At 39.0% G+C, this 24,431-nt stretch overlaps 3 protein-coding genes across 3 annotated transcripts in view; 1 reads left to right on the top strand and 2 right to left on the bottom strand.

The window, feature by feature from the left end:
* The window catches only part of PLSCR4 (phospholipid scramblase 4), a 132,258-nt gene that overhangs the window by 4,593 nt on the left and 103,234 nt on the right, over positions 1-24,431 (bottom strand). The window contains 7 exon segments of the mRNA XM_059163839.1: positions 47-208; positions 2,564-2,790; positions 3,763-3,805; positions 7,342-7,577; positions 16,598-16,708; positions 18,003-18,030; positions 18,608-18,847. Coding sequence (XP_059019822.1) covers positions 47-208; positions 2,564-2,790; positions 3,763-3,805; positions 7,342-7,577; positions 16,598-16,708; positions 18,003-18,009 — 786 coding nt within the window. The 5' untranslated portion in view covers positions 18,010-18,030; positions 18,608-18,847.
* LOC131825036 (heat shock cognate 71 kDa protein-like) lies at positions 5,820-6,398 on the top strand. The gene has a single exon (XM_059163843.1). The coding sequence runs from the start codon at positions 5,835-5,837 to the stop codon at positions 6,159-6,161; it is 327 nt and encodes a 108-aa protein (XP_059019826.1). The 5' UTR covers positions 5,820-5,834; the 3' UTR covers positions 6,162-6,398.
* LOC131825035 (large ribosomal subunit protein uL23-like) lies at positions 7,927-11,044 on the bottom strand. Its single transcript, XM_059163841.1, has one exon. It carries the CDS (start codon positions 11,012-11,014, stop codon positions 10,544-10,546), a length of 471 nt encoding a protein of 156 aa, XP_059019824.1. The 5' UTR covers positions 11,015-11,044; the 3' UTR covers positions 7,927-10,543.

The following is a 24,431-nucleotide window of genomic DNA, read 5'->3' as shown; positions in this document are numbered from 1 at the left end:
GTACATATAGAAATCTAGTAAAAATGTCATTTTTACACTTGTTTACCTCAAAAACTGAATCTGAACCACAGCCATAGGTTGAACATGGCCCGCGCACTCTCAACACATTGTCTTTCTTCTCATTCTGGATGCTGTAAACTGCCCTGCACAGGTTCCAGTGTTCCGCAACAAAGCCAATGGTGACACCGGGAGGACACTGTACCTCCAGCTGCAAATGAGGAAGTGAGAGAGGGGAGGAAGCACACCTAGATGTGCTCTGAGGTCTTTCAAGGACTAGAAACAATGTTACTAGTAGAGAGTCTTCCATTTTACCCAGGCTTACTCTTATGGCTGTAGGTGAGAACAGCCTGGAGAGCTGAGGTCACCTTTCCCATGGGAACAAAAGGATTGCTTGCTATAAGGGACAGTTCTCAAAGCTCAGTATTGCTCAGCTGTATGCAGCACCTGCTTGGGCTCTGCTGATTCAACCCTATAGACCTTGGGAGCAAGGGGACTGACCCCAACATACTGCTCATGGCACTCACGCTGTTTACTGTGCTGTAGTAATGTTCTTTGTCTCTGCTCTAGGTGTCTCATGTCTTCTGGCACAATTCATGACAAAGTAGCAAGGTAATGTCTTAGATTTGAATCTCAGACAAGACAATTATAAGAGAAAACAGAAAAAGAGGCATTCTGAAAACTGAATATTGTGAAAACAACAGAATGTGTGAGTGAATATATAGAGCCATTTTATTTGTTTATTTGACAAACTGACAGAGAGCACAGCAGAGCGAGAGGGAGAAGCAGGCTCCTCGCTGCTTCTCCCTGCAGGGAGCCTGATATGGGACTGGATCCCAGGACCCCAGGATCATGACCTGAGCCGAACGCAGACATCTAACCTACTGAGCCACCCAGGAGCCCCTATAAAGCCATCTTAAAAAGAGTTTCAAAATTGTCCATGGCCCTGTTTTAGCTAAACATCTTTATAATATTCCTTTGTGAAGAACTAAGATCTTCATATTGATTAATAACAAGAGTCACAAAATTAAATTATTTAGTAAAAGCCCAGAGGTAAAGTTCTACTGGTAGCTTTTCTGGTGTCATATATAGTTTTCTAAGAGTTTTGAGTCCACTAGGTCTCAGCATGGGGTAGGACTACATAGCTTCATGAACTGTCAAGTAAAGATATAATATTTTAAAAAAGATGTAACTGTTCATATATATATATATTCACACATATACATAAACATACACATTTGATAGCTGCCTAGCATTAAGATCTTTTACAAGTATAGGCCTAAGAGCTAAAAAAAAACAAACCCACAAAACTATATACAAGTAAATTATTTAAAGATTTATTTGAAGGATGCTTGGGTGACTCAGTCTATTAAGCATCTGCCTTCGCCTCAGGTCATGATCCCAGGGTCCCAGGATGGAGCCCTGCGTCAGGCTCTGGCACAGCGGTAAGCCTGCTTCCCCCTCTCTCACTCCCCCTGCTTGCATTCCCTCTCTCTCGCTATGTCTCTCTTTGTCAAATAAATAAATAAAATCTTAAAAAAAAAATTCATTTGTGAAGAAAACCCAACTCATGAATATGAAGAATTCCTAGTATATCCCAAAGGACTAAGAATTAAAGGTGAAGATTCATCTCAACTATCAGGCCATCTATCAGTAATGATAGAGGATCAGTAATGAACAGTTAACTTTTATTTACTACTTAATCCTCAAAGCAATCCTGTTTACAGGTGCTATTATTACCTCCATCTTACAGGAAATCAAAACACAGAAAAGATTGTAAATAAATTAACATTTAGTATGTGCTGGCACTTACTATGTCTTTAAAATATCCCAGGAATCCTATGGGGTATTGTCGTGCATATTTATGTACCAGAGCACTGAGGCCCAAAGAAGTTAAGTAAATTGCACAATTTAAGTAGGTGACATATCTGGAATTCAAAATTCTGGTGGACCTCTCACTAAAGCTGCTTCTTTCCCTACAGCAAACAGCTTTCCTAGAGCCACATGGGTTGTAGACAAGGAGCCCAACTGTAACTCAGAATGCCTGCTCTGTCGGTCCGGCCCTCAGGGGACTGTAACCTCACCAGGCACTTCATCTTTCTGAGCCACCCCTTCTTTATCTGTGGCAAGTGTGGACTGGGATGCGGAGTGTGAAGTCATCCAAGGTCTCTTCCAATTCTAAAAGTATTCAATGATGTCTAGCGACATCTTATCTGGGGATACATAGCTACATGTAGACAAATGTGTGTGACTTCTGTTTTAGGTCATAAATACATTTCCAATTCACTAGACACAACTGACAGAATTACAGTCACTGAATAAATAACCCTAATTTGTGCTTGACCCCCACCCAACTAGCACTGGAAGGCAAGAATCCACAAGAAAAAGCCCTCTGCGTTTTTTCTTGCATGAGACAATGTGGCTTCCCCCCACCCCCACTCTCTTCTTTCAATCTGATCATCAGAGCCAGTGACAATCCCCTCCTGTGTCATTCTGGAAGGAGCAAAAGGATGCTGTGAAGACTTGGATCAGGAAGAAACCAGGGATAAGACCTGCATTCTCTGACCTCTTGCCTGGCGAAGGGACAACAGAGGCAACAGCAGGTACATCTGAAAGGTCTCTGCATCGTCATGATTTCTCGGCCCATACAGTCGGTGACCCGGAGGACGAAGGGCCTTAGAGTCCGGTAAGCATTTCTGGTAAAGTCGTCTGTGTCTTCAGTTACGATGTAAACCATCTGGTCCAGACTGTTTTTAATATCGTATCTATTATTAGTTTCAAAAGATGTCATCACTAAAAATAATAAAATGAGAAAGACACTTTAAATTAGAAGCAGTTAAAATGGGCCTCAAGAAGTCCTTCTGTAGTATTTCTTAGGGGATTAAAGCAAAACAGCTTTTTAAAAATTTAAAGTGAAATATTACAACTGATTAGGTCACCAAAATAATTCAGACACCCAATACGTATTTAGTAATTTTGATTACGTATTTAGTACATATCTAAATACGTATTTAGTAATTTTAGTAATCTAAAACATTTCTTTTAAGGAGGTAGTATAAAATGATTTTTAAACTTTTCCACATAAATGCAAAGACTAAAACTATATTCCTGGAGTACCTGAATTTAGAAAACTTTAATTATAAAACCATTTAAATGAAATTATACATTTTACCATCAAGTAGTCAGCTCAAGAAATATACTGAGACGGTCTGAGTCATTGCAAATAAGAAAATGAACCAAGGAAGCTCCGAAGCTCTGTGTGGTGGTCACATGAATGTGCAGATCTGGTGGCAAAGTGAAGGTCAGGAATCCAGTGAGGATGAACTGAGATTAAGCAGTATGTCTACTGTGATTTCTTTTTACTTCTAAACCAAGGGCAGTGGACCAGAACTTAGCAAATTTAGATTCTATTTCCAGCTCTACCACTGATTAGCTGACTGTTATGCCCCTGGCTAACTCATTTAGTCTCTTGGCTCCTTCTTTTCCTTTTCCATGAAAGATGAATATGCAAAATAGAGTGTTGGGGAGGGGGTGACCATATAAAATATCTTTTTCAAGCCTAAGAACTTATTAGGTATGATACATAAATAGATACAATTATACAAAATAATTCCCTTTATACTTTCTTGAAGAAAGAGTAAAAGAAGATAGTCTTTTCTCTTTGAACCATTAAGAAATGATCTATATTAATAAGGAACTAGATATGGGGTGATGCAAATTTCCACCTGATTCAAATACTGCTGAACATTATGAAATTATACATACTTTCCAGAGGCTCAAAATGCTGAAGGACGTGTATGCTGTCCAACTGTTGGGATAGAACAAAAAAATTAGGAAAAATAGAAATAACAGAATTAAATCAAATCAGTGTTAGAAAAGAAGCTGATGAGAGGTAAAAAAATGTATTAATTGATACCAAGATATCTTTTTGAAATTGAGTGGAATAAAAAAAGTTATTGAGTGAAATTAGTCTATCTGTATACCTGGTGAGCAGAGCTGTCCAGATAGGAATACCACTTTTCTCTAGTTCTATTTCAAAAGGTAAACAGTTGCCCAAAAAAAAAAAAAATAATAGATAAGGTTGCCTGGTACACTGACTGTATGGAAGAACATCATCTTCCTGCTACAGTAACAGCATCTAGAACAAGCTGTGTTGGCACAGATTGTTTCTAGCTCAGCCTCTACTCACTGATCTTATGGACATGTGTGTCACTCACACTCAACAGCCTGGAGATGCTCAGGAAGTTCAGGACGGTTTAACATGGACCAGCCACAGAAGAAGCTTTTTCTCAGTGGCTTACAGAGAGCAAATGTGCCAGCCAGGGACCTCACACAGGAGTATCTAGTTTTATTTTCACAGGTACATCTGGAAGATATTCACACGCTGACTTCCATTCATTTGAGCTACTAATGGCAGGGTCTTCCCTAGGTGCATACTTTAATCAGGAGAGGGTCCATAATGCTGGAAGCATGTGATTAGGGTTAGGATAAAGAAGAGGAAACATTCTGGGATGGGATCTCTTAAAAAGGGTGTTGGGAACACCACTAGATACACTTCCATCTTACCTTCACTTAGGAATCACTCTAAAGAGAATTTGATGGGCCCACTACCTGACATTCTTGAGAATATTCTAGCAGACAAGAATAAGCCTCTTTGAGGACAGAGTAATTATATCTATATAATTTTAGATGATATAGATCATTCATAATCCCTGAGCCCAGAATATTGCCTGAAATTTGTATTTCACCAAATATTCATTGAATACATTAACTAAAAAAGTACATGAATGTGGTAATAAAGAACGTAAAAAACAGCTAGACATAAATATTTTGTGGTGTAACTGACTACAAGAGGGTATGGGGAAGATACAATACAATACAATACAATACAATACAATACAATCCTTCCTTCATTAAAAACATTTTCTTACATGAAAACACAATCAGGTGAGGGGGTCTAAACATGTCTTATAAAATTCCAAAACTGGCCACTAAAGTGGTTTATAGTTTCTTTAAAAATCCAGAATGTTAAAGTCTAGAACTCAAAGCAAATATATTCAAAAATATTCAAAAAAATATGCTGATAAAAACGTCCACTGCTGAGCAAAATATTCTTTTTTTTTTTTTTTTTTTTTTTAAGATTTTATTTATTTATTTGTCAGAGAGAGGAGCGAGAGTGAGCACAAGCAGACAGAAAGGTAGGCAGAGGCAGAGGGAGAAGCAGGCTCCTGGCTGAGCAAGGAGCCTGATGTGGGACTCGATCCCAGGACGCTAGGATCATGACCTGAGCCGAAGGCAGCCGCTTAACCAGCTGAGCCACCCAGGCGTCCCTGAGCAAAATATTCTAATGAAAAATGACCTGTTAATGCCAAAGAAGGTCATACAATCAGACACTATGGCTACTATGACAAACAAACTGATAGAGTCACTGGCCAAGCCAATACTCTACAAACAATAGAATCCTGCTACTTTGAATGCTCCAGGTTCTTGACAGTCCTGATAATGATGCACAGAATCTACACTGGAGATTGTAAAAAGGCTAAGATAAGGAAAATGATAAAGCAAATGACTGGTTCTGTCTTCTGTTTGCATATGTGTTTCACCTAATAACATCCACAAGCTACCACCCATCGGATGTACCCTGTGTGCCCCAAATAGTAGGCACACTATAAACCTTAGCTCTTGAAAAATTCTCCTAACAACCCAGTAAGGTATGTATCGCTAGTACTACTTTATTGATGAGGAAACTGAAGCACCAACATGTTATGAAAGTTACTGAAGGCTGCCGAGTGAGGAGGCAGTACAGCTAGAATTTAAAACCAAGTTTGTCTGCCTCCATGCCTTCACTTGAGTCTTACGCATTCAACATGAAAGCAACTGTTGAAGATGAAAAACTTCAGGGCAAGATAAATGATGAAGACAAACAGAAGATTCTTGACAAGTGCAATGAAATCATCAACTGGCTTGATAAGAACCAGACTGCAGAGAAGGAAGAATTTGAACACCAGCAAAAAGAGCTGGAGAAAGTCTGCAACCCCATCATCACCAAGCTGTACCAGAGTGCAGGGGGCATGCCAGGAGGAATGCCTGGAGGCTTCCCTGGTGGTGGAGCTCCTCCCTCTGGTGGTGACTCCTCTGGGCCCACCATTGAAGAGGTTGACTAAACCAATCTAAGAATAAATAGGTTGAGCATTGTTCCACACACAATATTCAAAGGACCCAAATTTGTAGCAAATTCCATGGCAGTTGTAATATTGAGCTGCTATAGCAAAAAAACTGGGCATTCTTGATACTTGAATATGGAATATGTGTATAGGGAAAGGAAATAAACATTGCACTTTATAAGCACTGTATTGTTAAGTGGAAAATGCAATGTCTTAAATAAAACTGTATTTAAAATTGGCACCAAAAAAAATGCCTATTGGTTTTGTTTCTTTTTTCACTTTTTTTTTTTTAAATTTGAAACATCCCTGAAAGAGAAAACAGAATTCATAAAATACTTTCATTTAACTCCCATCAAGAGTAAGAGAAGAAATTCAAAAACTAGGCAAATTAAGAAAACCGACAAGTTCCCTTGCTTATAATGTATTTCAACATCTCCTTTTTCTAAAACCGAACATGATTCAATAGGTTCTAAGGGACTTCCAGGACTAGCTTCATCTTATTTTCATTAAGCAATCCTTTCGGAGTCTCTGACATGTGGTTTTTAGCGATACCATATGGTACATGATCCTGACACACTGCCCCGGTTTCTGACCCAGATTTCCTGGTGCCTTCAGAATGTCTGTATCAATGGAAAGTACGAATCCACTGTGTTGTGGGAAGGGGGTCCCTGGAAATTTGCCTGAAGCAAAGCCCTTGCCTGAAGCAAAGAGCCCTTCTCCTCTTTTTATTTACATTATATGTTGGACGGTGGCAGGAGTAGTTAATGAAAAGTGTGCGTAATGAGAAAAAGGGACGGGCAGAGGCACTCAGTGACTCACAGTCTACTGTTCTGTTCTTCGTGTTGCTGTTCTTGGTGTTAACTCTTTACTTCTATGCAAACGACACCTCAAAGAGCATCTTCGATAGTTTCTCCTCTGTTCCTGTTCTTTAAACTGCCTTCCACAGGACACCTCGCATATCTTAAAATTCAACATGTATCCTTTAGACAGCCGTACCGATCCCTGCACTCACTTGCCCTTCACATTTCTAAAATCAGGACTGCCGCTCCTACGGTCTCACAAACAGGACCTCTGTCATCACCGACCCATCACCTTCATCCACTCTGTCCAGCTGTGGATCTCTTCTGTCAGATCCCCAGTCATACTTCATCAGAAAATTATTTGGACTTGTGTGGAGTACCTGGGTTAAGTATTCCAGACCAGGAGGACAGTTCGGCAGAAGAGCAGGGCCTGGCATCCACGGGATTGGAACAGGCTGATGTGGCATATGATATTTGCCAGGCTGGTACTGGATAGGATGGATACCAGCTGGTAGCTGGTATGAGGGGAAGGCACAGGGCTGCTGCGGGCTGTAGTATCCCAAGGGCAAGCCTCCTGGGTAGCCTGGGGGTACAGGGAGAGCTGGTCCAGGGGGTCCTGTATCCAAGAACAATGAAAGCGTTAGACACTATTAACACTACAATACATTGGAAGTTAGAATGACCTTTTACATGAAAAATGTATGTGTCACACAACATCCACTATAACATGATCCATTTTCTGAATGGGTACCATGCACCAACAACGTACTAAGGAAGGGGCTTTACATATTAACTCGTTTAATCCTCTGAAACCTTATTTCTGAAAGTCTGAAACATCGAATAACATGTTGGCTTCTCTGTATTAGGTTTCTCCCTTGGAGATCATAGTATACCCACCCACTGCACTAGCTTGTGGTGGGATCAGCACAAGACTTAGCAAACAATTAGCACTGTACACTGATGTTGTCATATTTATGTTTATTGTTATTGTTTAAGGTCACAAAGACAGTAACTTCAAAGGGATGTTTTTAATGATGGCTATGAAATTTCAGAACAGTTTTATCACTCCAGAAAGCAAGCCCATACCCATTAGCAGTCATTTCCCATCTTCTTCCCTGGCCCCTGGAAACCACTGTCACTGCAGAGTTCCCTAACCTAGACATTTCCTATAAATGAAATCATGTAACATACAGCCTTTGTACCTGGTTTCTTTGATTTAGCATAATATTTTCAAGGTTCATCGGTGGTGTAGCAAGTACTAATATCTCATTTCTTTCTATGGCTGAGTAATATTTCATTGCATGGACATATCATATCACATTTTATGTATCCATTTCTCAGTTGATGGGCATTTGGGTTGTTTCTACCTTTTTGCTATTATTTATAATAACACCGTTGTGAAATTAGTGTACCAGTTTTGGTGTGAACGTAAGTTTGCAACTCTCGAGTACGTACTTAGGAATGGAATTAGCCTTAATGTTTTAAGGGAATGCCAAATTGTTTTCCAGAGAGTGGCTTCACTGTTTTACACTCCGACTGCTGAACTCAGTTATGAAGGCTAGTTGTTTGTACGTGTGTGTATTCCTTAGGGTTTTCTACATACAAGATGATGTCATCTGCAAACAGAGATAGCTTTGCTTCTTCCTTTCCAATCTGGATGACTTTTATTACTTTACCTTGCCAAATTGTCCTGGCTAAAACCTCTAGCACAATGTTGAATAGAAGTGGCATGAAGAGATATCCTGTCTTGTTCTTGACTTTAGGGGGAATTCTTTTGGCTTTTGCTATTGAAAATGATGTTTTTCATGGATGCCTTTTATTAGGTTGAGGAAGTTCCCTCCTAATAGCTTGTTAAGTGTTCTGAATCACGTGGGATGTTTCACTTGGTCAAATACTTTTTCTCTACCCAATAATATGATCATATGATTTTTATACTAATCCCATTAATATGGTACGTACATTGACTGATTTTCATATGATAAACTGAACTCTCACACTTGTCACAAACTGCACTTGGTCATGGTGTATAATTCCTGTTACATGTTGCTGGATTTGGTTACTACACTGCTAGTATTTTGTGAGCATTTTTGTCTCTGTATTTATAAGGAATATTGCTTTATAATTTTCATTTTTTGTGATGTCTTTGTCTGATTTTACTAGTAGGGTAATACTGGCCTCACAGAATGGGTTGGGAAGTAAGTGTTCACTGTTCTTACATTTCTTATAAAGGGCTGGTATTAAAATCTTCATTAAGCACTTGGCAGAAGTCACTAATGAAGCCATCCAGACCTAGGCTTTACTTTGTCAGAAATTTTTAAATGACTAATTCAATCTCTTTGCTTGCTATATAGCTCTATTCAGAGTTTCTTCTTGGAGTCAGTTTCATCTGTTTGTGTTTTTCTAGGAATTTGTGTATTTCACCTAGGTTTTCCAGTTTGTTGGTATACAACTGTTTATTGTATTCTCTTGTGATACATTTTAATTTCTGTAAACTTGTTACTAATGTCTCCATTTTCACTCATGATTTTAATACATTGAGTCTATTTTTTTCTTGGTCAGTCTGGCTTAAGATTTCTCAATTTTGTTGATATTTTCAAAAACCAACTTTTGGTTTTGTCAGTTTGGCTTATTACTTCTCTTTTCTCTATTTCATTTACTTCTACTTTAAATTCTGTTATTTCCTCCTACTGGCTTAAGATTTGACTTCTTTCTAAGGTGGAAAGTTGGGTTACTGATTTGCAGTCTTTCTTCTTTTTTAATGTAGGTGTTGATAGCTATAAATTTCTCTTTGTGCCTTTTAGATTTATTTATTTGTGCAAGCAAGGGGAGAGTCTGCATGGGGGAGGGGAGAGAATCTTAAGCAGACTCCCTGGTGAGAGCAGAGCCTGAGTGGAGCTCACAGCCAACTGAGTCACCCAGAGGCCCCTCTCTATGCTCTGTTTTAGCTGTATCCCATAAGCTTTGGTATACTAAGATTTTTATTTACCTCAAAAATATTTTCCAATTTTTCTGTTGTGATTTCTTTCTGCCCTTTTGGTTATTTAAGGGTGGGGTTAATTTCCTCAGATTTCCCAACTTTTATTGATTACTAATTGTATTCCATTGTGAAATGTATCTGATTTTATTTGTTTTAAATTTATGAGACTTGTTTTATGGCTTAATCAGTAATCTATCTTGGAGAATGTCCTATGTGCACTTGAGAAGAAGGTATATTCTGCTGTTGTTGGGTAGAGTGATCTGTGTGTGTCTATGTTTAGTTTGGTGTTTGGAGTATGGTGTTGCTTAGGCTTCTGTTTCCCTTTCAACCTTCTGCTTAATTGTTCTATCCATTACTGTAAGTGGAATAATGCAATTTCCAATTCTTATTTACTGAATTGTCTATTTAACCACTGAATTTGGTATTATATATAATTGTTATGTCTTCTTGATGAATTGACACTTCTATTATTGTAAAATGTTCTTCATCTCTAATAACAATTTTTGCCTTAAGGTATATTTTGTCTGAGGTAAGCATAGCTATTTCACGAATTCTTTTTTTTTTTTATCATGAAAAAACTGTAGATTTAGCCAGCTGGACTGAGTTTAGATGATCCCAATTTTGTTGGCAACATCCAAAGCATCATAGTCAGGGGCCAGCTGAACATATGCCTTCTTCTCTCCATCAGGCCTGCTTAAGGTGTTGACCTTGGCTACATCAATGTCATAGAGCTTCTTCACAACCTGTTTGATTTGGTGCTTGTTGGCCTTGACATCCACAATGAACACAAGTGTGTTGTTGTCTTCTGTTTTCTTCATGGCTGACTCAGTAGTCAGGGGGAACTTGATGATGGCATAGTGGTCAAGCTTGTTTCTCCTGGGGGCGCTCTTTCGAGGGTATTTGGGCTGCCTTCGGAGACGCAGAGTCTTGGGTCGTCGGAACGTAGGTGATGTGCGGATCTTCTTTTTTTTGTGACTGTGGACGCCTTTCAGCACCGCTTTCTTGGCTTTCAAAGCCTTTGCTTTGGCTTCGGCTTTGGGAGGGGCAGGGGCTTCCTTCTTAGCTTTCGGCGCCATCTTCGTAAAAGCTATTTCACTAATTCTTATCAACAACGAAGTTGGAGAAACATTATTCTAATATAGTGTTTTACAATCTGTACATACATTAGTGGTCTGTGAAATCAATTTAATGATTCACAATTAAAATTTACTACACTAGAAAAAATAGAAAAAAATCAAACTGTATTGCCCATATGCTGTTTACTCACTATGCTGAGTATTACTTGATGAAATATTACATTTAGTGTATATATCGTAAATATATATGAATTGTTTTATATAAATATATATATATGTATATATATATATATATATATATATATATATATATATATAGTTTACTGTGGGTCATAGTAGATTGTCATCAAGAATGTCTGGGGGGGTCACCTGGCTGCTTTAGTCAATACAGCACATGAATCTTGATCTTGGGGTTGTGAGTTTGAGCCCTACACTGGGTGTAGAATTTACTTTAAAAAAAAAAAAGAAAAAATAAATAAATAAAGAAAAGAAGTTTGAAAGTCAGGGATTTAAAGAACCTTTTGTTTAGCCAATGTAAAAAAGCCAATATAGAATCCATTTCACTATTCTAAAATGGAAAAGATGGAGAAAAGGTCACAAAACTGTGATGCATAATCACACAGGAGTTTGTTTTCACCATGGTTGGAAACAGTTTTGTTGGAAACAAATCTTACCTAAATATAGGTAAACCTGAGTTTCTTTTTGAAAATTGCTATTTGTTTATAAAATTACTGTTTATAATGTGCGTATGTGCATGTATCTATGTTTTCTTATACTGGGATGTTGGTCCAGAAGACAGCAAAGGGTGTCAGAAGCCGAGATTCACCTCCTGTCTAAGTAAATGCACGGAAGGGAGAAGCGGGGAAGGCTGTAGCATGGCCTGTGATGCTGAAGCTCCACAAAGGGGTCCTATTTCCCGAAGCAACCCAGGCTCTGGGCCTGCGGCTCTACAGCAATGCCACACAGCTGTGTAGGGTGGGGACTGACACTTCCTGACAAATGTGAACGGTCCACCAGTGGCTGCTTTTTGAAAATGTCACTCCTGCAGAATGGAAAAAGACCTGAGAGAGGGAGTCAGGTGGAGACAATGCTCTCTCTTGGAAAACCCAAAGAACTGGATCCCGGACACCGTGCAGAGCAGGAAGGAGCTCCTATTAAAGAAAGCAAGGTTTACTATATATGACAAAAAAGGTGAGAGTTAATACTTGCTAAGCTGTTAATATGTTTTAGGCACTGTTGTAACTACTTCACATGTATTAAATCTTGTTAACTAAGTATCAACCTCATGTGGTAGGGGCTATTATCATTATTATCCTTAACTTACAGTGGAAAACACAGAGGCACAGGAGGATAAGTAACTTGCTAAAGAATCAATAGTATAAATATGTGACAGAGTCAGAATTAAAACTCAAGCATTCTTACTGCGGGGGCACCTTTAATTAAATTATGCTAATACTGCCTTTAGATCAGAGGCTAGCAGCATCCAAAATAGGACTCTGTGGATGGTCTTGAAACTATAGACTAGAAGAGCAATTATAGCTGGCAGCTGTTTTTATAAGGTGTTAAGTTTTGCGTGCACACACACGCGCGCGTGCACACACACACACACACACACCTCCTATAGGATGTCATGGTACAGAAAACATGGCTCAGCAGGTAGAAAGTTGGCTTTGGAAAGAGAAAGCAGTCACCAGCATATAGGTAAAGCAGTGGTCTGGGATCAGCCAATGCTGAGGAAACCAGCCACTACCAGGAAGGGATATTCCCCAAGACTTCCAGAAGTTGTCTGGGATGAGAAATAAAGACAGACAGCACTTCCTTTAAGGCAAATTGGATGGAGGGTCAGATTCCAGTGATTTGGGTATTAAAGGTAAGAGTGGCTTTTGATGCTCATGAAGTCTGGGACATTTTGGTTACTGGTTACATTTTGGTTATCAAAATCTCACTCAGGAGCATATGAATTGTGGAACCCTTTCTTCTAATACTGTCTGAGAACAAAGACATGAAATAAATCAAACATCTGTCTATTTGGAAAATATTCCACAATGCCATTTCAAGGACCAGCTACTGTGTTTGATGCTAGACACAGAAAGATGTAGAAAGATATGTCTGAGGACATTCAGTTCTGCAGAAAACACACAGATTTTTTTTTTTTTTAAGTGAATGGTTATCATGCGGCAAGTAACTCGTGGGATCAGAGGTAGATTCATAGTGTGTGAAGAGATTAGAGAGGAAAGGAAGGGTGCCCAACCCAGGAAGAGGAGGATGTTAGTGCTAACACTTTAGACCCAGCCAGTGCCTCCACAACAGGCAAAGGTTTTACAGGGAAGGCAGGTGCTCAGTATTGCAAGGGGCAAGGCTACATACTGAGATTTAGCAGACAGGCCAGAAAGGAAGATGGGGAGGGACTGAAGGTTAGGAAAGATCTATACTCTGTGCAAAGAGTAAACTGTATGCCAGTAAAATAGAAAGTGAAGCAACTGGACTTACATTTAGACCCTTCATGAATGAGGTTCAATTAGGCAAGTTAATTACAGGAATAGAGATGGAAGGCAAGTTAATCTGTAATGTAAGGAGTAGTAAGGGGAGCAATAAGAAGGAATATTAAAGAGATGGTCCTGTCTCAGTAACATACTGGATATGAGGAAAAATTCTCAAGTTCTGAGATAGATCCCTGAAACCTCCAGAGGAGGGAAATAGTAGAGGGTATGTGTATGGTGCAACAGGCCAAAGTTGAATTGCAGACCAATGAATTTGACGTCTAGGGCCCTTCTGGGAGAAGTGGTCTATAGGTAGTTGGAAATGCAAGTTCAGAGCACAGGAAATTGATATGGGTGAGTGCTGATAGATCCTTAAATGGTTAAAAGTAGTAAGTGATCTTACAAAGATCACTCAGGAGAGTGTGTGAAAGGTTAGATAAGTGAATAGGTGGGACAGGGAGACAAGGCAGGGCAGGGGATTGACCCAACCGTGGGGAATACCAGTTCCTGAGGACAGAGGACATACAGGTCTTGATAGAGACTGAGAGTCAGGAGAGACTAAAGGAAACATAACAGTAACTAGAAACAATGTCAAATTAGAACTACATGAGAAAAAATAAAGACGACAAAAAGCCCTAATGTCTTTAGAACAAATGGAAGAAATTCCATGTTTCAGTTCGTCATGAAGAATATACTTCAGTTCCTTTAAGAACTGTGTTTAAGAGCATCCAAATTAGACTGGAAATCAGATATCCCTGCTCCCTTTTTCTGAAATACTAAAAACAATGCAACTAAAAGTCATATAAATAATCTTAAGAACACTGTTTTATCACTTCAGTGAGTTGCTTAATTCTTAAAATATTAGCCACGTGATTTTAAACATAAAAGTACCTCATATAATAAAAATTGGGGATCATAAATTAGAAAATTATAATTTAGATTATGGGGCTATTCAGTATAGATTATATTTCTAAGAAAAATTATATATATGTTTATGTAATCAAAGGATTTCAATTTCCCTCTTGTGCATTACAGGGCCACAACTGGCATCAATCATCATAAATAAATATATAGTTCAGCCACTAGGTGGCGATCATAGTGAATTTTTTGTTAAAGGTATTTCTAACGGAAAATTCAGTTCTATGCTCTGCACCATGATGTTTTTCAACTTATATAATCATTTGATTTGAATGATACATCCTATGCTCTTGCTAATTTTTTTGAAACGAGAGGAATAGACTCTTTCCCAGACAAACAGAATATGACTTATAACCAATGTTACTTAGAAACCTCTGTTCTAGGGGCACCTGGGTGGCTCAGTTGGTTAAGCTAAGCGGCTGCCTCTGGCTCAGGTCATGATTCCAGAGTCCTGGGATTGAGCCCCATACTGGGCTCCCTGCTCAGTGGAGAGCCTGCTTCCCCCCCACCTCTGCCTGCTGCTCTGCTTACTTGTGTGTGTGCACACGCTCTCTCTCTCTCTAATAAATAAATAAAATCTTTTAAAAAAAAATTCTGTTCTAGTGGAATCTAGATTCTTGTATATAGATGATCCATGAATATAAGATAGATTATGTGGATCATGTTGACAGTCACTGAAGTAAATTTAGAGAAATGGTCAAATACAGTGTGATTATAATTTAGGACTGTTTAGACCTTGGATTTAGCAGGAGTTGAGCCAATAATGAGGACCAGAAATGCATATGTATGGGAAAAGGGAGAAAGGAAGCCCTGCTGTTTTCAGAAAACACTGCAAAGGCAGAGGTTAACTGAGTTCTGCGGATCTTATGTGTAGAGGCAAAACAACATTTTTACCATTATCTTGTGAGTACCGGGGCTTTTTCTCCTCTTTCACAGACTAACTCAATGTTTTCCACCTCTAATTATACACTTAACTATCTATTTAGAGAAATGTTGCTACACCTTATCTATCATTTTCTAGGCCACTAAAATGTATTTGCATACAACCCTGGTTATTTCCTTCCTTACTTCAAAAGTTAGTGTATTTCTAATTTTAAAAATTTTACACATTGCCTACTTTTCAAATTTTCACTACCTTTATGAGTATCCATTTCACTGCATCACCACCAGTAGTGCATTCAGACTTATAAAAATATTTGTATAACTCCTTAATCAGCACTCAAGACCATTCACCTCCATTTCTCCCTTGAATGTCTCTTACCAGATTTTCATGACCTTGGGCTTTTTCTTTTTCTTCTTCTTCTTCTTTTTTTTTTTTTTTTTAAGTTTAAATTCAATTAATTAACAGATAGTGTATTATTAGTTTCAGAGGTAGAGGTCAGTGATTCATCAGTCTTATATATTACCCATTGCTCAAAACATCACATGCCCCCTCAATGTCCATCAATGAGTTACCCCTCATTCCCCCACTAAACCTGTGGTTTTGTGTATACAACTCCTTCTGCCAGGGGTGAGGGGTTGTTGGAGGGAAGGGGGTGGGGGGTGGGGTGCTTGAGGGGTAGAGAAGGAAAAAAATGAAACAAGATGGGATTGGGAGGGAGACAAACCATAAGAGACTCTTAATCTCAGGAAACCAGCTGAGGTTGCTGGGAAGTGGGGGAGAGGGATAGGGTGGTTGGGTGATGGACAGCGGGGAGGGTCTGTGCTATGGTGAGTGCTGTGAAGTGTGTAAGCCTGATGATTCACAGACCTGTACCCCTGGGACAAATAATACATTATATGTTAATAAAAATAATTTAAAAAAATACAGTTCCTTCTGCCAGAAAGAAGTCCCTTCCTCCTTTTCTTTGAGTGAGAAACTCCTTATCAAGCCAGAAAAATCTCACTTCCTCAGTTATATCTTCTCGCAAATCCCTGGTGGAGTCACTTACTGTCATCTTGGCCCTACAACATTCTCTTCATATTTTCATTATAGTGAAGAGAATGCCATCAGTGTTTGTTTAACTTCCTTCCTCAGTAGCCTACAAATATCTTCTAATGGATTTCTAGTAAATTACTTGGCATCCTGGAGGCATTCAGTATTTATTTACTAAATCATTCAATTACACTAACTTTTAAAAGCAATCTTAACTAATAGCCTGGTTTTCTGGAGAGAAGAAATAATCTTTCTGATTATTCAACCCACCTGGTATAAAATGGGAATTGTAGTCTGGAGGAGCATCAGGCCTTGGATCAGGAGATTTGATCTGATTCTCCGTTTCATCTGTAGGTTGTTCCGGGGCTGTGGGGACCACACCTTGGGGGGATAGGTAAAGGGACATAATTCACAATGGAAGTGATAATGTGATAAGAGAATATATTCATTTTTTTCTTATCAAGGAATATAAATAATATGAAATACACATATTTTTAAAAGATACATAATTCATCATGTATATAGGCTAATTATATTAACCTATTAATATATATTGATGAATTTTCAGGCTGAATATAGGTTTAAAAAACTAAGAAATTATTTATATTGTGCTATGATCAAAGCAATACACTTTCATGCTAGTGGTTCAGATGACTTCCTGCTGATTCCTACCTACATAAACTCCTGGCACATTTGCAAAAATTATTTTCCCCACTATATAATATGGAGAACACAGTCATATGTAGAGTGAATCTTATTTTTTCCCTAATCCTTTTCGGAAAATGACTGTCTTTAAATAAATTCAAAACATCACACGATAAATATGTAATGGCATAAAACACAGTGGTACCAGGGCACCTGGGTGGTTCAGTCATTAAGCATCTGCCTTCAGCTCAGGTCATGATCCCAGAGTCCTGGGATCAAGCCCCACATCAGGCTCCCTGCTCAGTGGGAAGCCTGCTTCTCCTTCTCCGTCTCCCACTCCTCCTGCTTATGTTCCCCCTCTCTCTGAGTCTCTGTCAAATAAATAAATAAAATATTTAAAACAAACAAACAAAGAAAAACACAGTGGTGCCACATAGAACTCAGTTAGAGGCAGTTTAATCTACCTCTCCAGTGAAAGGGATCTCGGTCACTGTAATGGCTGCAAGAAAGGGACTGAACTCAATTTCCATGATGCTATCTCGTCCCCTTGTTGAGATCAGAGACATGTCTCCATGTACTCACTATAAGGAAAAATTCTGATTCTCTTAACTGATTTTTATCTCTGAAAAACACAGATCCCACAAATGTGGTGTTTCTTTCCTATCATCTCTTGCACTGCTTGAAAAGGCAAGACCTGACTCTGAGTCCTTCTCTCAGTGAGCAGGCTGTCATCACAGGCTTCTTACTACTCCTGTCCCGCTTTGCAGACTTACTTTCTTACTTTTTCCTTTACTTAATTCTCCTCACATACTGTAGAGATCTTTTAGTACGTGTGTGCCAACATAATTCCCTCTTAATCCTTTTCCATTAAAGATAGAAATGTTCATATATATAAATATATACATATATGGTTTCTTCAAATGCTAAACAATAAAAACTAACTTCAAAAGGATATAAAACTCCAATTTTTACAGAAAATATCACAAAATTCATAAATAAAGCCTACTGAAATTTGTTCATAAAATCTTACCTGACATTTTGGAGAATTCCACCTAGTCCTGAAAAATAAAACATTTTAATACCTTAGATAGATATATATGGTTACTATTATTACTTAGTGATACATGTAAGATTCTGTAATCTTTTTAGCTGCTAGTTGCCTTTCATTCATTCCTTCATTATGTCAATAAATACTTACTGAGCACTTATTAGGTATCAGGCACCAATACAGATGTTGAAAATACAGTAATAAACCAGAAAAATAGGTGCCCGTCAAGCTAGAGATTTTAATTTAGAGGCATGAGATTAAAAACACATTAACAAATATTTAAGATTGAATCTACATTCTACAGTTATAAAGAAAACAAAGTGAAAAGTTGAGGAAAGACATGGATGGGGTCCCGGGAGGCTCAGGGAAAGCCTCTCTGGGGCGTAAACTTTGAGCTGTTTGAACGAGGAGAGGAGGCACTATACTACAGATGCAGGAAGGGAGTTCTAGGACAACAGGCAACATGTGCAAAGGCCCTGAGATGGCACTGAGCTTGGGATGCTCAAGGGTGAGGAAGACGTCAGATGTGACTGGGACCCAGGGACCGAAGAGAAGAGAGTGAAGAGATGGAGACAAGGTGATCATACCTGAAGACCGAGGCAAAATGCTTGGGATTTGCTGTAACTGCAGCTGGGCAGTCTTCGGAGGACTTGAATCAGTGGGGAGATGAGAGCTGATTTATACTTTCTCTTGAGGGAGCACAAGTGGAAGTACACAGTGAGGATGGGATGGCAGCCGTAATCCCGGTGAGACCGAAGCTGGCTTAGACCGGGGAGGTCACCCTGGAGAGGTCCACGTGTGGTCAGGAGCAGAAGCTACAGGAGCTGCTGATGGACCAAGGGAAAGAGAAGAGTCAAGGATGAGGGTCGGGTTTTCAGGCCAGTGTACTGGAGCTGATGATAGTGCTGGAGAGGAAGATGGTGGGGAAATGGTAGGGATGGGGGAGGGTGGGAATCAAAAGCTCAAAATAGGCATGTTTTGTTTAAGAAGAGGCCAGAAGAAGTATATTTTATTTTATTTAAATAGACAGAATATATATATGTAAACATTATGAGTGTAACTCAAGAGAAGTAAACCAGAGGTTGAGATGAGATTTGAAACAAGGGGTGGGGGAGAGATTTCATGATTTCATTCAAGACTGAAAAAAAGTTATCATCAAGAAAGGAATTTTAGGATTTCTGAGTTCTGGATGATAACAATGAGCAACATCAACTAAGGCTATAATTTAGTAAATGCTTATCTAATGTCAGGCAACAGGTTGAATATTTTCCATACCTTAAATTACATGATTTCTCTCATATATAAATAGCCAACCTTGCTAAAATCAAGTAATTCTAAATTCAAAGTTTCTTTCAGACTTTCTTTCCACTGTGTCATCCTGCTTATTAGATTACAAAATAGGGTCGCTTGTGGAGTCTGAGCTGAGTAGAAAGTCACCAATACAGATGAGGTGTGTCAAAGAAACTTCAGATTACCATATAAGATAGTAGTCAATATGGATACTGAGTTGACTCAATGACCACCACCACGACATAAGCCAGTATGTAGATTTCCAACTAAAATGACTGTCTGGCCAAGCACCGATCAGTACCCCACCAGTCCCGCAACATTTCCACTCATTTCTGGAACTAGAGCTAGTTGTACAAGTCCTATGTGTCTTAAAGGTTAAAAAAGTATTCTGGAGTGAAGAGTGCTCCTGGGTGGCTTGGATGGTTAACCCTCTGCCTTGGGCTGAGGTCATGATCTCCAGGTTTGAGATGGAGCCCATGACAGACTCCCTGCTCAGTGGGGAGTCTGCTTCTCCCTCTCCCTCTGCTTGTGCTCTCTTTGTCTCTTTCTCTCTGAAATGAATAAATAAAATCTTGAAAAACAAAAAAAGTATTCTGGGGCACATCAGAAAGTCAGATCAAACTGCAAGTCAATCAAAGGAGTACAAGGAATGGATCCTACGCCTTCAATGATGGTAATCTCTGGTGTTTAGAAATGAAGGTTTCTAGAACCTTAAATCCTGGACACTCTTAGGAATACACCCTCAAGTGACTCTTGTACATGTATACAGAATATACGCCGACACACTGTTCATATTAAAAGATTCCAGGAAACAAACTGGGGGTTACAGAAAGGAGGGGGATGAGGAAGGGTTGGGCTAAATGGGTGATGCATATTAAGAGGGGCACATGTTGTGATGAGTACTGGGTGTTACACGCCACTAATGAATCGTTGAACACCACAGAAAAAACTTATGATGTATTATATACTGGCTAACTGAACATAATTAAAAACATTTTAAAAGATTTAAAAAAAAGAAACTAAAAATATTCCCAATGTCCATCAATGGTACATTGAACAAGTAAATTCTGGTACATACCTATGATGCAAGTGAATACCATAGTGAAAACAAATTATAGCCATGCACATCAAGAGAGATGAAACTCAAAATTACAACACTAAACAAAAAGGTAAAAACAAGTCATTGGAGAACACATATTATCCTTTAAGAATGTCCAATGCAGGAAAATGAAACAGAACATTTTTTTTCTGATATATACATGGGGGAAACTTTTTTAAAAATTAGGGAATAACACAAAATTCAGGAAAATGGGTACATGTGGAGATAGGGTGTGGGGCAAGTGTTTTGTCATGGCCCCCAAGAGCTTGAAGTTTCTCCTAATGTATAGTTTACAGGGAGGTGGGTTCTCAATAGTCTTTAAAAGGTACATATATGTTAAAGATGCATATTTATGTGTCTGACATGATTTCACGATACAAAAGAACTGTTTGACAATTCCATGTTATGTGTAACTTTCTAACTAATAAATATCTGTTATTCTTCTCTACATTAATCCTGGGAACAATGAAGAAACCATGATGGAAACTTGTTAGAACAGATGATTTAGTGCCTTCGTGAAGAGGAAATTTTCCACCCATGTGCCCTTCACTACTCAACTATCTACATTGGCAAATGGTAGAGTATAATGCAAAAGTGGCACATGTGAACAACTGTTTTATTTAGGGAAACATAGAGGTTTGAATATTTTTATGTTCAAGGTAAACACTTGAAGAAGTACAGATATCTGGACCCTAAATGTGAGGTAGTACAGCTGGGGTCCAGGCCTGGAAATCTGTACTTTCAATATAAACCCCGTGTTCAGGCATGTTTGAGGCTGATCTCATGTAGAGAAAAATAACAGTCCTCAACCATGCCAGGCAAAGCTTTTCAAATCTGATTTAAGTGATTGAGTAACAACTTGAAAAAATATACCAAACTTTAAATTTAAAAAAAATTATAAAAATGTTTTAAAAAGCAATGAACATCAAAGTAAAATATACCTACACGTTGCTGCACAGGCTGCAGGTGTTTGTAGGATTTGTTTCCCTCCCCCTCTCCTTTGAGGTAATGGTTTCTTTTCCTTTCCCACCTCAAATTCTCTTCCCTTGGTTATAAAATTTACCATATAGTTTTATCCAAAACGTTACATAAGGCAGGATAATTTCCAGCTGGTACAAGCATGAATGTTGTAACTTAATCCTCCCTTAACATCCAATAGATTGTTTTCAGATTTCCCAATCACTCAGCAAGGACAGAAAGTGCCATAGGTCGAAAAGGGACTGGGTTTTGGCTTTACGACAGATGGAATTCAGATTCGAAAACTGAACTGAGTCTCCACAACAAGTTAGCATGGTATGGTTCCAAGAGCTCTTAATTTCAAAAGTCTTCTGCATTTTTAGAGCTTAAGCTGCATACAGGGGAATCTAAGCCAACTGGAACCTAATAAAGAGGGAAAGGAGACATGGGCTGGAGAGGATGAGGGTGGTGAAGCTGTGGTCTGCTGCTTTGCAAGGCAGCCCCGACACCATAAATTGCATTCCACAGCAAGAGAGCATTTACATGGGGATGCCCCTGGCTGCTTCCAACACTGCAGCTGTGCTGTATCTCGCTCTTCAATTCCACTCCTGTAAACAGTGACGTGCTAGCGAAGTTCAGTGAAACCAGACTCTAGAGCCACACCATGGATATTTGAAACTTCAATCACGAAACTGAGAATGGTCAGTTTTTTGGAGTTTGAGTATTTACTGGAATGTGTCCTGGCCTCTTGGCAAGGGGACTTTTGGACATGTGATAATCTTGAAATTCTCTAGGCAGAAGTCTTGGGGATCTGCATATGCAAACTAAAACCTTGGACTTTGCATGTTTCCAGTGCCTTCCACAGTGAGAGGACAGAAAAGAAAGCAGGAGGTCACTGTACAATTCCTCTGCTTCTGACCAAGGGCAAGAAAAACAGCTAGGTCCTGTAAAGTCCTAGTCCGTCTACCACAACTGGCCATTTGGGTTTAACATGGAACTGCTAGGAGATGATATCCTTTGTACAGAAGGTGGAATACTTGGAGGAGGGCAGACTTGGTGGCTGGCAGGTGATGTATGCCAGCACACTTCAGGTAGTATAAACAGTGGCTCAGATACATGGATCCCAGGTATCCCTAAAGGCTGTGTGACATGGGAGTGACTGTTCTGCTACTGGGTTATCTGCTGTGTCATGGGCAGCATAATACACATTCTGGATCATGACAGACCACAGGACAACATACTTTACATACTTCACAGAACTGTTGTAAAGATTGACATGGTACATTCAGATAGCACTTTCATTTTTTTAAATTTTAATTTAATTTTATTTTAAAGAATTTATTTTATTTATTTGACAGAAAGGGAGAGCACAAGCAGGCAGAGAGGCAGGCAGAGGCAGAGGGAAAAGCAGACTCACTGCTTCTCTTTGAGCAGAGAGCCCCAAGTGGGGCTTGATCCCAAGACTCTGGGATCATGACCTGAGCCCAAAGGCAGACGCTTAACTGACTGAGCCACCCAGGTGTCCCCAACCCCCCACTGCACTTTTAAAACAGTGCCTGGCACACAGCAAAACCTGAACAAGCACGCACTATTACTATAAGTTCACCAGGTAAAATAAACCAGCTGGTAAAGAAACCAAGAATAAATGTCTGTCTTCAAGTGTCGCATAAAAAAGAGCTGTTTGCCGTTCAGCCATTTAACAGGCATCACTAAGCATCCCTGTGAAGACTTCATCCTGGGTTTCAAGCTGACATCAATAACTCCTCACTGTCTACCAGCAGTGAGTATCGTTCTAGCAGACATGATTTTAGAAGTGCTGTTGGTAATGAGTTTCAAACTGGAAAGAAATAGGAGAAAGAAAATGGAGGCATTGCTGGAGGGCTTTTTCCTATTCATAGCTAAATGAAAGACACATGAGTTAGAGCACTTCTTACATGTCTACAGGATTTGCTTTTAGATTTTAGTAGGAGTGATATTAATTATGTTATTCAGATGAATGGATTTATCTAGTAATGGACTTTAAAAATTGCAGACAATTATAGCTACATTAAAGATACCTCCTAAAAATTACAATATTCATTACCTCTCCAAGATATAAATATTGAGGTTATTTTTTAAGTTATTCTGCATTATGAAATACTGAGTATTTATATTAGTGTAGCACTTCATGGCATATTTTCAAATGAGATAATATATAGGTAATATTACATTTGGTTTATTTGAAAGCCTTGATGAAACTCTTAATAAATGTAAATGTTGGTATTTTTCAAGCACACTTTATAAACCTCTTATTTCACAAGAATCCATGCTAGGTAAATATAAGTTAATGTGCTAATAGTCCTAGGATTATATACATGCCTTGCTTAAAAAATATTTATTAGGTAGGATTTTATTAATCTCTCATATATTAATCATTTCTTCCATTTTCATAGGAAGCGATGGCTACTCAATTTCAGTGGTTACATGTAACTCAGTGTTACTGTATATGGAAGATTTTGTCTAGCCTTTGTCCCAGGCTCTGGGGAGAAACTTCTGAACCCTTGGAATTTTCCAAGTGATGGGAGTGCCTTTATTAATCATGGTGGGCCCTTGGATCACCCCTCAATTTATGCTAAGGAGATGTCACAGGTTGGGGGCTGATCACGCCAAAAGATCACCATGTGAACTAAGAAGGTGATATTTTAGGGCACCTGGGTAGCTCAGTGGGTTGGGCCTCTGCCTTCGCCCAGGTCATGAACTCAGGGTCCTGGGATCAAGCCCCACATTGGGCTCTCTGCGCAGCAGGGAGCTTGCTTCCCCTACCTCTCTGCCTGCCTCTCTGCCTACTTGTGATCTCTGTCAAATATATAAATAAAATCTTAAAAAAAAAAAAAGAGGGTGATATTTTGAGCTATGTTATATTTTACTTATCTCTTAACCTCTGGGGAGATGAGAGTGGCTGGAGACTTAGTTCAACAACTTGGTTAACAAGTCAAGTAACCATGCCTATGTAGTGAAACCCCAATAAAAACTCTGGCCAATGAAGCTTGAGTGAGCTTCTGGATGGTCAACACATCAGTATGTTG

The sequence above is a fragment of the Mustela lutreola genome, chromosome 2, assembly GCF_030435805.1.
Source record: "Mustela lutreola isolate mMusLut2 chromosome 2, mMusLut2.pri, whole genome shotgun sequence".
Classification (NCBI taxonomy): Eukaryota; Metazoa; Chordata; class Mammalia; order Carnivora; family Mustelidae; genus Mustela; species Mustela lutreola.
This window is presented reverse-complemented; position numbering and strand designations above follow the sequence as displayed.

Coding starts and splice junctions, on each gene's coding strand:
- LOC131825036 (XM_059163843.1), top strand. CDS start 5,835: ATGCCTTCACTTGAGTCTTACGCATTCAACATGAAAGCAACTGTTGAA.
- LOC131825035 (XM_059163841.1), bottom strand. CDS start 11,014: ATGGCGCCGAAAGCTAAGAAGGAAGCCCCTGCCCCTCCCAAAGCCGAA.